We start from the raw sequence: 14056 nt of genomic DNA, 5'->3' as shown, positions 1-14056 counted from the left end.
GCATGGGGCTGGAGACATGAAAAGCAATGGGTCAACATTGCACTGAAATCTAACCTTACTGCAAGGTATCACTGGATATTTTACAAAAAGATTTCCCGTTTCCAACACATTTGAAAATATACTATGCAGGACTTTCCTAAATGACAAAGTAAAGACTTAATCACCGTCATCATCTTATATGACCCATTAGAAGTGTGTGGGATTGTATTTTCTGCAGACCTTGCCCCCTGCCTGTATTTTCTCATTTTCCTCTAATTGTCCATGTTAGGGACATTTATGGGCCTGTGCCCCCACAGTGCTCAGGCAACGTCTGAGCTTTATAAAAGGTTAGCATCCAGGTGCCAGACCGTATGCAGCAAAACACACAGCGGCGTAAAACCACAAAGTCAGTTAGTACGTTCACATGTGTGGATAAGTCTGACTCCGACAAAGTAGATGGAGATGTGCCCTCTTTCAGCTAGTTGCAATATACCTGTTTTATTTACACAGTCTCTGATATAGACTGCATCACAATCACTACTGTTTATTTACAATAATTTTGGGGTCAAAAACAGCTGCATCACGTACATGTAATCAAACAGCACGGAGCAAAGGCTGCCTTAATAGATGAGTTCAGTTGTTGTGTAAGGTAAAGAGGAAAAAATATCCAAATAAAGTGAACAACTAAACTGATATTGTTTTTTTTTTTAGGTGGCTAAAGTATGTCTTGCTGCAGCCCCATCCACAGCTGTACATTGCTTGGCTTCCATGCCGGCGTTGTGGCACTATGCTTTATTTATCAGAGGAGAAGGGTGACTGGACTGTGACTTTTTCATCTGAAATAAATACAAAATACTACCTTTTCAAGTTGTATATCCCTCACCTAAGCCAAAACTATAAACACAAGTCCTTCCTCAGTGCTTACATTTATCTTAATGCCTGACCTGTTTTGCACCCCCAAACCCCCACCCCCACCCACATAACGAAGTAACGGACAGTCCCTACCCCTAACCAACGAGGGAGGTTGGCAAGGGGATGAGGAGCATGTGCAACCACCAAGTCCAGTTAAAGTCTGACTATGGTGCTTTCACGGCAGAACAGCTTGACTTCCAATTGAACTATGTGGGTGAGTTAGTCTGATTTCAAGAAATTCGATTTAGTTTGATTTCAGTTGGACAAACTTTACATGTATTTTAAAAATCCAGTTTTAGTTGCATTAATATAATAATTCAACTTTTTTCAACATCATGTAAACACACTTAGTGACACCAGTCGAGGGTGAATCTGGGATTGGCTTTTACTTTCAGTTTTGCTAGCAAGCATGTATAGAAGTAGAAATCTACAATCCTGCATAGTATACCTTGGAGAGACAGATGTTGTATACAGATCTGATAATAAAAACAAACTACATTTTAAGTGTTTGTGTTTTAAGTGTAACACAGTAGATGTTTGAAGATTTTTGCACATTTTGGGGTTATGGTATTGGACAATTCCTCTTCACGCTGACAGGTAAAGTTCTGAATCATACAGACTTCATTACACTGAAATCTTACAAGAACAGGTCAGAGAAGTTTTTACTTGTTGGATCTAAATGTATGCTTTATGGTGGGCTGGAGGTGGTGAAGTGGTTCAGCCATCGTTGTCACGTCATATATTTAACATCACTGCAAGCTGCTGAGTGGAAAATACTGAACCATATGCTGAATTCTACCATCAGTAGTTTGTTATTACAAGACAATCAAATAAAAACCAATATGTAATTTTTGAATCCCACCAACAAGCCAGTGAAGTGAATCGACAAAAATATTATCTTTACCACAGAGGATTAAAGCATTTTACTGTTAAATTAAAATCAAAATAGTTGATGGAGGTCACTTAGCAAAACAGACATTACGGTGACATTGACAAAGATTAATTTTAGCCTTTACAACTGTAACTGATTCATGCCCATTTTTCACAAATAGTCAGAGAGTGACGTGGAATACTAAGATACATAGACACACACACAAACACTCCAGCTGAGCTACAGTGTAGAGGCAAACTGACAAACAGATGGCTGATATAGCTCATTCTGGAATCAAACTCTTACCATGTGAAGAGTAATACCTGTGACATGTGTCCGGCAATTCAGGCTGTCTTGTGTTTTTAATGAGGCTTTTTCCAAAGGAGGCAGTCTTTTCTAGAGAGTTGACGGGTGTAGTCACTAATCTGTAGGAGAAAAGAGAGTGAGGAGAGGATGGGGAGATACAGGGAGAGAAACATGATGGCAAAGTCTTTATGCACAACCTCTTGCGAAAACTGAGGGGCTGACTCAATGCTCTTATGTAAAACACTTAGCTTTTATAATCAGACTGTATAGATCAGACTTTGTTGAGTCTGTCAACTGGAATAATTTACCTTCTGTATGTGTTCTGACACCCATAAAGGTGGCAGTTTGCTGTAGTATTCCATATCTAAATGTTTAACAAGTAAACAAGGAATATCAAGACCCTAGATCACAGATGTGAGTATTGCAATCAAAACTAAATACATCCATGTTGATTACTAATAGCTAATCAAGCAAATGCATCCAAATCAAATTATAATACAAGCTCTAATACCAAGAAGAACAATTAGCAATCAAGCACTGAAGACTTATAACACTTATTCCATGCACACACTTTAACATGAAGCCACAGATCACTAGCAGATAAAGTATGTTGTTCAAAGGAGATCCATACTGCGCTGACCAAATATGCGCTCATATTGTGGCTTAACAGAGGCTATAAATAGCCTGCCTGTGTTCACACAACAGCCTCTTTTTACCACCGCTGGATATATTTGGCAGCTTTTGTGATCAAGAGGCAGGCAGAAGAATGAGCGACACAGGGAGAATGTCTATTAAAAGCAGAGGCTCACCTCCCACTCCTCCCTACAGTAACATGCTCAACTCAAGCTCAACTAACATTAGGAGGCAAGCAGATTGCTATGTGGATTTACTGTTGCATAAATGCAAATTGTCATATATATTGTCTGTTGCCACTTTTTGACTACTGTGTTAACCTACTGTGAACAGCAGGACATAACCATTATATTGCTGCCCAGTAGATCACATGTTAGCAACAAGCTAAGCAGACATTGTACATGAACAACGGACATTATGAGTCTCTAGAGATGACTCTGGTGCTTGCTAATATTTGCCCAGAAATGTCACTGATGTAATCATTATGGCTTCGAGGGTCATTTGAGGGCTGAGTTGTTCGGTAACACAGCAGGCCACACAGAATGGGCCCAAGCTGCATCACAATACTGCCTGGTATTCCAGTTTCATCAGCATGACATGATGTTGGAGCAGGTGGCTTGTCATGACTGATGATGGCATGAGCAAAGTGTTAGCTGAGGTAAGCTTTCTCCAGCAACCTGCTGATCTTCAGTATACACAATACAACAATGGATGTCTGGTTTAAATGAGATGTCAAAATGTCCTGTTTGAATTTTTTTGCTCAGGAACCAGGTGGCATGTGAGAGTGTTATGACTGAGATACATGGTTCATGCCTCATGGTGACTCTACGCCCACTAAGGAATTTCAGACATTTATACATGCTGACACCTACAACAATTCACATTTAGTGTTTGTGTTAGTGTATAGTCCTCAACAATGCAGAGAACTTCCACAACAAGCAGCCAGTGGTAAAGTTGGTGGTTATATGGTGCCATCCTAGCATGAGGCACCAGATGGGACTCAGATCTGGCTGTCTTCCTCCCAGACTCAAGTGCTAGCTGACTGCCCATAATGAGCTGAGCTAACAGACTGTGCAGCTGGGCCCCTCCTCTGCAATAATTAGCTCCCTGAAAGCAATTACTAATAACTATACTTTAAAAAGCTCATTACAACTACAGGAAAGAGTTTGACCACTGAGTCGGCTTATCAGTGTTTAGTGAACAGTTACTTGTTATTGAAATGTGAACGGATACATGTACAAATCCAGATATTGGTCCAACATTTGGTAGGGAAGCAATATTACAGTGCCTTCAATCAGATATGTCCCACAAATACTGTTTGTTTATAAGAGCTCATCAACAACAGAACATTCAGAGGAACACTGGCTTCCAACTCAGTCGAGGAGCCCTTCTTTTTCGTGGGTTGAATAATGTGTGCTGGTCTGTGAGTCAGAGTTGTTGAAGAGGAGGAAAGCGGAGAGAGAGGTTGCATCCCAGTCATGGTGTTGCTCTACATCCAGTCTGCAGGGTGACCAGGGGCCACTGCTACTGTATGGGCTGTGGGCAGCGGTGAATCATTGACCTGTTGCAACACTGTAGTGGCACAGATTCTTCTCCAAAAACAAGCTCACAGTCCTTTTCCTATCTACTCCCCTCTGGTGATCTTTCAGCCCATCCTCTCCACATATACTTAGAGACATTTTGTGCCTATTGTCATGACAACAATAAATAAATAATACCTCAGTCATGCAACAAAGATAGAGCGCTTCAGGTTTCTGCCATCGCAGTAGTTTTACAATTCAGACATGGTTTTTCAGCTTCTTGGTTTTCTGCTAAACACCACACTCTTTGAAGATTAGGAAAGGCTAACCCCGGCCAATCCCTAAATGCAGCCTCATCCATGGAATCTGAGCTTGATATTACAGCGCTATATTTTTGGAGGCGCATGAAAAAAAACAGTGCATTTGCATTGGTTCAGACAATTCATGCATGTGAACGTCTCATTGCATTTAAATACATTTTTATAGACTGTTTTCTAAATATTTTTAGAGTAGTTTGAAGACCAAACTGTGCACATTTTACAGAGGCTACCAGTTTGAAGATGCTGCAAGGGGGAGTGAGCTTGGTGGCAGTTAATAGTTTATTATCCTTGTGGCCTGATAGTTAATAAACAAACACACTCAAAGGAATACATAAACATTAGTCAGAAAAAAAACTACTATTTTGTTACAAGAGCTATGAAAGGAAAAATCTGCACGATAATTCTGTGCAGTTCTCAGGAAGCCGGTGCTAGGATGATATGTTGTCATGAAATATAGCCAGTAGAAGGATTGTTCACCTAGTCAACAAAAGCCACAATTAGCCTTTAATCAACAATTGGCTGCTGTTGCTGCTGTTGCATGGCAATTGTCACTGGGGCCACCAAAGCCACAGACCTGCACCTGACAGCTCTTCCACTGATGCACTCTGTAGTGGTCGAGTTGACAGAGTATCACAATCCATAAAAGTATGCTGAGCACTTCAAAAATCCAGTCCATCATTATATCACAAATCCAAATGACAAAGAGGATCAGTGTGGGCCTCTGAAGGAGGCTTTCGGTAAAATGACACTTGAGGATGTGGAGCAGGAGAGCTCTCTCTCTCTCTTTCTCTCTCTCTCTCTCTCTTTCATCACAACTCACGTTAGCGCTGACAGATCTGTTCTGCAGAGAGTTTGGTGCTTTTTGACTAAGCACAGGTGTCTCTCATTTTTTCTGTTCCATCGACCACCAATTTGGTCCACATTCACAAACAGGTAAACACCAACAGATGTGACTGCACACCGCTCCCAAAAAGCTTTGAACCACTTTTATATAGAATTTAGTAAACACATTCTAGGTACCTTAAACCAGGCTCTGCGTTAAGCATGAAATCACAAAATCCTGTTGGTGTGCATAATACTACAGTTATACTACTGTCATCTATCCGTCCATCTGTCCATCTATCTATCGATAATTTCCTCTGTCCCTCCCACAATCTCTTCATTAATATTCAGTTTTGTTCTGCCTGAAAAGTCCTGTCAGTGCTGTAATTTTTGATCCAGCTGAATAAGCGCCAGAAAGAAGCAGCAAGCTTCCTTCACCTCTCCTCCACCCTTGGCAAAACCTGCTGTTACCATAGAGATATGTCCCTCCAACCACAGTCTTCATCTTGTCATACTTTCTCCAACTGACTTTGTAATTTCAGCTTTCTTTGTGGACTGAATCTCAACCGCAACTACTATGGCACCTTACCGACTAGGTGCTTAAAAGGAGTTGAGGCTGTTGGTAAATCCCCTGCGTGATAAACATTCAGATAAACTTTTTCCCAAAACTTCCTGTCTTGCTATAGATGAATCATATCTCTGACCAGGGGTCTCATTATGACCGCATACAAACAGTGCAGAGTTTAAACGGCATCCCAGGGAGTGATAGCCATCTGTATGAGTGTATGCTACAGTAAGCACAGCAATGAAGAGAGATGGGCAAACAAAGACACAGCAATTCAGTGTCGTGACCAAGAATAGCGCTCACTCCTGATAGACAAGATACAGATGCTGCAGAAGCTCGCTGCTACCACTGCTATCTGCTCGCTGCATAAATCCTCAACTGTAGTGTCAGTCAATCAATCAGTCAGGTAATCCAACATGCTGACATGGGGAAAATAACAATGCACTGTAGCAGTTCAGAGCTGTAAAACAAACATTCTGCTTTCATTCTTTCCCTTACCAAGCCATCACCCTCTTCCTTATATCTGACAGGATCAGTACTGTAAGGAAACAGTATAGCACTTACTCAGAGACTGCTACAGCTGACAGCTTTCCTATGAAGCTCCTTAGACACGGCACCTCCTCGTCCAGTAAGCCCGTTCATGTGGGTTCTCCCTCGGAAGCCACCAGCCAGAATGAGAGCTTCGCTGGTTCATCAAATTCGGGGATGTCATCCTCACTGGGGAGAGTGGAGCTGAGGGGAGAGAGAGATGTGCTGTGGCAGGGCAGAAAGCTGTGAGGCAGCGAGAGCGACTGGAGATTACTGCTTACAGAGAGATAGAGCGGGGGAGAGAGGGAGGGAGGAGAGGACCACAGAGAAATGGCATTGTGAAGTAATGCAGCAGACCGGTGATCACATACTGTAGAGAGTGAGAGGAAGCTCCCACCCTCTCTCCCTCTCTTCTCTGTCACCCACTCACCCTTACCCCCCCTCAACTCTTTCTTCCTCTCCTCGTGCTGCAGCAGCCGTCACTAATCACACTAATGTATGCTGCTTGACACACTGCGTTAACAGTCAGCTCCCAATAGTTGCAAACTACTGTACATTCATGTCAGTTACTAACAAGTCCTTTAATTGTGCAGCTCATTAGTGACTAAGTACAATGACCCCTTCTAAACCTCCTCCAAATGAGAAGAAGCAATGCAATCTAATAACTGGCAGGACAAGGATGGTACAGTAAAATCCATCTGCAAGTAAACAAGAAGCAGAGCAATTAAAAAGAGGTTCTGCAAGAGGTTTTTGCTTGAAGAAAAAAGTCACTATGAATGTAACGCAGAATTTCTATACCTCCCTGAAAAAAACTCTGCTCAAGAAGTCAATTATTGCAACCCTTTTCTCAGATAGAGGCTACAGTTATGAACCTTTGAGCCTGTGACATTTTTAAAATTCCACTTATATTTTCCCTTCAGTTTTATTGTGTAGTTACAAATGTGTTCATTTTTGCTTTTAGATAAAGCTAAGAGACCCCTTAACAGAAGCTTTCTCATGCTTTATATTTATATCATAAATCACAATCCTTTACAGCCGAAATGTCGCTTACAACCCTCCATACTTGACTCTGAGTTTCTGTAATTATTTGCAATAAAAGCACTTAACATAGCAAACTATACGCAGTGCTATGTATCAGTATAATCTTCAACAGCACTGAAACAGTGTACAGTACAGTGTGTGCTTAAAGTATTGGAAGAGAATGAACATAAATAACAATGTAACAAAGCATATTGAAGTATTTTTGTATCAGTGTAAACCGTAATACAGTACATGTCATGTCACAACCTAACAAGGTCCCCAGTGTCTGACATTCTCATGCAAGCTCACCTCAGTTTTCTTGTTTTTATGCTAATGTGAGCCAAGTGACACGTCACTGTGATACTGACTACACGTGCACACCACATAACACACACACACACACACACACACACGCACAGAGTGACAGATTACACATACAGCAACAGATGGCAGAACCTAACCTGGCAAGCAGTACTACATCAGCACAGCAGAAGGGACAAAATGCAAAAAGGTGAAAGCAGTACAGTACAATCAAATGTATAAATACAGTAATCAGTGGCAGACTGACAACAAGGGCAGTACTCACTTATACTTCTTGCTAGTTGTAAATTAGACTTTTATGACTGCAGTACTACAAAAGGCATGTGAAAACCTTTGTCCTGGTAAAGAGAGGTCTTTATTGAGATAATTTGCAGATACGTGGTAGTTTCCCATGAGGTAGTTCATTTGGGATGTTGTTTTTGTTTTATTTATAGTTTGTTTTGCTTGTTTTTTTTGTTTCCCCCCGCATGCTTGGCACATACAAGACCAGGACATGTTGGAAATTTTTACTTGTAATCCCATGGGCCAAATGATTCAGCATGACACAAAAATAAAAAACAATGAATAAGTGAAATTAATGCACAAAAAAGAGTACGTAAGGCAAAGCCTGCGTATCCTCATACACTGGCCAGGAGTGAGCTCACACCTCCATGTGGAGCTGACTGATTTTGTTATTTTGCTCCTCGACTCCAGTGCTTTATTGCTGTTTTTTAATTTTTCTTTTTTCTTTTCTTTCTTTTTTTTAGCTCTTTTGTCTTTGATGTTTTTGATTCAGACAAGCAGATGTGTTAGTGTAATCTGAAGAGAAATCTGTGTCTGGACAAACACACATCCAGGAAGAGCCCTCAATAAAAGACTTACCCACATAAGCTCAGGATGAGGTCATCACCTGCCACAGAAACAGATTATCTGCCAGTGACACCTAATGAAACAAAAGAGAAGCACCAAATGCAGAGGGAGGTTTTTGTTAATTATCGTTAAATATACTCAAGAGAAAAATGTGTCATTATTTATTAATACAACCTGCTTTTATCTTATGCCATTACATAATGCAGCATATTGTTAAGTATGTGACTTCGCTCAGCCGGACTTCAAACCTTCACAGATACTGTGCAACTTGTTGTGCATACAGTAAATAGCAAAACTAGATCTGCTATTACAGTTTACTGCTCCTATAATAAAAACGATGTTTTAAAGTCTGAATGCATTTTTCTATTCCTCGCATTGATCCGTCTCATGTGAAAGCCATAAAGTTAAACTATTAAAAACAGTCTATAGTTAATGTAATATCTCAGTGTTTGAAATCAGTATGAAAAGGGTTGCACTTTCACAGAGATTTGGAGTTGAGGCAGAGGCATCATAATGATGTTACCTAGCAACAAGGTAGCGTATGTGTCTAGGGCCAATCCCAGCTTAACTCTGAAGTAAAGACGGAAAATTACAGTCCTTTTCGCTGGATGTTTTTACTAGGATTTCACTGCAATGCAATGTACTGTAATTCATTAATTCTCAATAACTTCAGATTCTGTTGAAAATTCAAATCTTTCTGCAGTGTAAAAGCACAGCATAGTTGTTTTTAGGATTTTTTTTCTCCTGCAAAATAATGATTAGTACTTAAAAAATATACATACCCAACAGTGTAGGTATGTTAGAAAGTATCATTAGGGAGGGACTTAAATGCTCAGACAGAGTTTTACCTCCTCGACAGGTGCCACATGCTTTTCATGTAATCTAGAAAACATATCAGTGTAAAAACACTGCCACCCACTGGCAAAACATTTAAATAGCTAAGCATTTCTCTATCTTGTGTGTTTAGTCATTTGGTATGAGGTTAGGGCGATCAGAGAGAAATACTGCAATCTCGAGGTTTGAAGGGTCTGATTTTGTTACATAAGAGTCAGTCAAACCTTGCATTAGTTACAAAAAGGCAGAGTCAGGCCAGTATGACTAAGGGTTGATGTTACATAAGCACAGAACACTAAGTACTAGGAAGACGCTGCTCTAGATACTTCCTGTAAACTGCCAGTATAAAAGGAGCTCCATTGAGGGAACTTAAGGCTGCTTACTCATTTGATCACAAGACAGTTTGGCAAGGGGATGGGATGTAGTCACTCAAAAATTTACAATACAAAGCTTTTGATGTTGCTGACAGTGCGTCACAGAGAGAAGGCTATTTATTTTTCTCTGAGGGAAAAATGTCCTTATGATTGGTTGTAAATCCTGGAGATCTGTAAACTGAGCTACAACTGTGACTGCAGATATTAAAAAAGACATTATTTATTTACTAATAACGTAATCTACAATAATCAGAACAAATTTCATACTCAAAGTTATTGGCATTAAGTCATAAAATTATTGACCATTTAATAGTATTGATCATATTAACACAGCAACCCCCAATTACCTTTCAGATCTGATCTCTGCAGTTCTTTAGAGCAATGGCAATGGCAGCGGGTGGTTGATTGTTTACTTATCACTTGCAGAATGTGAATGTAATATAATTTTTTTTCCACAGAGGGAGCCATAGTCTATTATAAAGAGCAACGGGCTCTCGCTTATAATGTTTATCTCCTTTCAAAGGCAATGTGGTAAACTGATGAGCATTTATTAACACTCCTGACAACAATTTTCATGTATTGTCAGGCTATTTTCCTACAATGTCAATTAAATTTATCTACATAAACACTTGTGTAACATTACATATTGCTAAGCTCATCGTGTTGTTTTATGTTTTTACTTTAAACACTATTATTTCTTAGCTCTCTGATTAGATTTATTTTTGTATTTAACTGTGGTTCACCCTTATTTTTTTCTGCTTTGCTGCAACAGTAATTATTTTCATAAATGTTGTTTGTAATAGACAATTTAATAACTGTCACTTTGCTGACCAATCAGTCTGCAATACAGTATGTACATGTAATTCATTTTGCAGCACAAAGATTGTTGTTGTTTTTCCTTGTATTTGCAATCAATTCAACACCAGCAGTATTACTCTAATAAGGATAATGTGGGCTGCTAAATTCACTCAGCTTAGCGGTTTATCAAATCAGTGAGGTTTTGATGTGCTCGGAGGAAATCACCCATTATCTCGTGCGTGGCCCCCTCGGCCCCTGCAGCTAGGCGACGTTGGACCAGCAGGCTGTGACCCACTTCTTTTGTGCCTTCACTTTATCAGCTCAAGAGGCTTTGTTTGTAATCATTCATCACCAATGCCCCGCCCCCAACATCCTAACGTCGTCTCTACCCCTTCATCCCCCACTCATAATATACACAGAAACACACATACTGCTGTATCTGAGAGGGCCTTCATTGTGTATGTTAATGCCTTAACCTTTAACCTCAACTCACACTAACCTTTACTTTATCCTGACTGTAACTGTTAAACCCTTAATTTACTCCCTGACCCCCAATTAGCCTCTTAAAGCAGTTAGCAAGCAGTTTTCAGATTGGAGTATTTCCCCTCACTTTTCTCTGGAGGATTATTGTGAATTGAAACAGATTTTTGTGAAACACTTTATTTTATGAAAGAAAGAGAGAAAAAAGATATGAATTCTGTGAATAAAGACAGAAAACGGCCTGCTGTAAAGACACAACTAACGTCTCCTGTTTCTACTTTTCCTGTATAAAACAGGTTAGTAATGTGGGTTACTTTATTACCAAAACATGCTTTAGTACTGTTAACACCTTTTTGTTTTCGTTTTGATCAAATTTAATGTGTTAAATTGTAGTTTTGAGTAAAAAGCTTAAACGCTTCCTGTCAGTTTTGCTAGTTTCCATAAAAAGAGTGTAACAGAAATTGCGGCCTTATTTTCGTCATTATTTTTATTTTGTGTGATGTTTATAATAAAGCTGTAAACATGTTATAATAAGTGATAATTTAGAGAAGCCAAATATGTGTTAATATAAATATTTTGTTGTGTACGTTTTATAATGTGTCTAGTCAGTGCAGTAAACAATGTAGGAGGTTGAATTACAGCATTTAAGACACTGGTTAGGTGTATTTTGAAGCTGGTAATAAGCAGTTACTGATTATGAGACATAATACACATCTAAAACCTTAAAACATTGTTTGGTAACTGGGATATTCCTGTATAAAACAGGACACCACACCTGTTACAGGCAGCACAAGGCGTGAGGCCTGTAACATGTATGTTAATGCCTTAACCTTTAACCTCAACTCACACTAACCTTTACTTAATCCCAACTGTAATTGCAACCCTTAATTTACTCTCTGACCCCCAATTAGCCTCTTAAAGCAGTTAGGAAGCAGTTCTCAGTTTGGGATATTTCCCCTCACCTTTCTCCTTCTGTGGAAAAATATGATACTAATAAACACATCAGATAGCTACGTTTTGACACTAAATACATTTGATTTATATACATTTGCATTATATACATTTATATACATCAGAGTTCGAGTTAATAGATTAGCTTCATGGGACTAGATACTATCACCTCCATCTTTGTTAAAGAAATAAAAAGGGGCTATTTGCAAATTAGCCTGGAGAAGTAGAAAGTCAGCCTTTTGGCCTGTGAAGATGAGGCATAACTAACTATCGAGGCAGGGTCGACAGACTGTGTCATGTGTGCGTTCATTGTGTATGCAAACAACAACTATACTTTCGGAATTTTGGATGATTTAGTTCATCGTATTTGATTTTGTCATAAAATAGACCGTACATAACAAAAATGTACACAATACAGAAAGGAGAAACGCAGCATATCCAAAACAGATAATACTGACTATGGGATACACTAAGTATAGGTAGCAATACCAAGATGTCAAAAATATCCAAGTAAAAGTAAAAAGAGCAATTGTAAAGAAAATATATGAAATGGAGAGGTTGACCTTTGTATCATTGCATTTTGTCAGTATTGGTCCAAATGGTTATTACATAAAGTATGGTTATTATTGGTTTATTGGTAGTATTGGTCTATTTGCTGAGTGGGTTTAGTATATAAATGTAATTTCCTTTGAGAGCTAGATGGACTGAAAATGACGTGATCCTTACTTGGTGTCTTTTTATGTCTCTCTTTTTTTCCAGAGACTGTTGGGAAAGGAATCATTAACACAAAGCTAACTACATATGAGCTGTATTGTACTACCCCTGTTTGCCTGTCTGTTTAGTTCTCCTGTGCATTTGTGGTCCGCATCAAAAATGAAAAAAAAAAAAAAAAAATAGTAAAAAAATAGTAGAAAAAGTTTTTAAAAATTAAAAAGTCCTGCATAAATAATAGTAAAAGCACATAAGTAACCTATTATCAGCTCATTGTACTTTAGTATCAAAGTAAATGTAGCTAACTCATTATTCAGAATGACCCCTTTCAGAGTGATATACTGTATTGTTATATTATTATTGGATTACTATCTCTGACCTATTTCCCTGTAAACAGCATTTCAGTGCTGCAGCTGTAATGGGTCCATACCATTGGCTTTGTTACAGTTCAGTCAATAACAATGTTATAGAATCTTAATCTGTAAAGTATGGTAACTGTAGCCGTCACATGAAAACCTACGATATGTCTAAAATTCAGTGAAGTCATCATAAAATGGATGATAAGTACAAATTGTAGCCTACTTCAAAAGTTTACTTGCAGTACAGTAGTATATTTCAGTAGTTCGGTTACTTTCCATCACTGGAGATATGTAGGCTATTTTGGAGGCAAATAAATAACATAGAATTAGTCAAGAAACGTTTAACAATATTAAACACACACATTTTATGCTTCAATTATAAAAAATAAATGTGTAAATTAAAGACGCATTACATCAATGAATGTATTTAATTGATGACGCAGTAAGTTAGCTGTTTTGTGGGGGAAAAAAAGGAAACAAATTGGGGCTAAGGTTAGCTAAGTGACAGCTTCACCTCTATGCAATTGGAAAAAAAAAGACCAACAGCAGAATGGTAGGAACTAAGTTGCAGTGACTCAGCTTTAGACTAGACTCATAATAATAACATTACTTCATTAATTTTACATGGGTTTGTGTAAGTTTTTGACAACTAAACTTAACACCAGCTAGCTCAATGGCACACTAGTTACAAGCTAGGTCGAAGAGGTAACCTTAAGCCAGCTCATCTCGGTAGCTAGTATGCTAGCTATTGTGGCTAGCACCTATGTGGCCTGCATTTCATTTTAGTTAAAGAGGTCAGAATGGGAATCTGTCAATAAACTATTAATAGCATGAAACACACACTTAAAAAATAATGTATGACGCAGTAGCTGTTTAATGTAAAATTGGGGTTAATGTTAGCTA

The 14056-nt window shown here is 38.8% G+C and overlaps 1 protein-coding gene across 7 annotated transcripts in view; it reads right to left on the bottom strand.

Annotated features, from left to right (window-relative positions):
* The window catches only part of LOC121944223 (citron Rho-interacting kinase), an 83644-nt gene extending 76844 nt beyond the window's left edge, over positions 1–6800 (bottom strand). For all 7 annotated transcript variants that reach the window (XM_042487947.1, XM_042487945.1, XM_042487950.1 and 4 more), the window contains exons 1-2: positions 6493–6800; positions 2086–2187 (exon numbers count right to left, since the gene is read on the bottom strand). In XM_042487947.1, coding sequence (XP_042343881.1) covers positions 2086–2094 — 9 coding nt within the window. In that variant the 5' untranslated portion in view covers positions 2095–2187; positions 6493–6800. The remainder of the gene's footprint in view (positions 1–2085; positions 2188–6492) is intronic.
* Positions 6801–14056: the final 7256 nt, after the last annotated feature.

The sequence above is a fragment of the Plectropomus leopardus genome, chromosome 6 (genome assembly GCF_008729295.1).
Source record: "Plectropomus leopardus isolate mb chromosome 6, YSFRI_Pleo_2.0, whole genome shotgun sequence".
In the NCBI taxonomy this organism is placed as follows: domain Eukaryota; kingdom Metazoa; phylum Chordata; class Actinopteri; order Perciformes; family Serranidae; genus Plectropomus; species Plectropomus leopardus.
The sequence above is the reverse complement of the archived record's forward strand: the minus strand, read 5'-3'. Positions and strand labels throughout refer to the sequence as shown.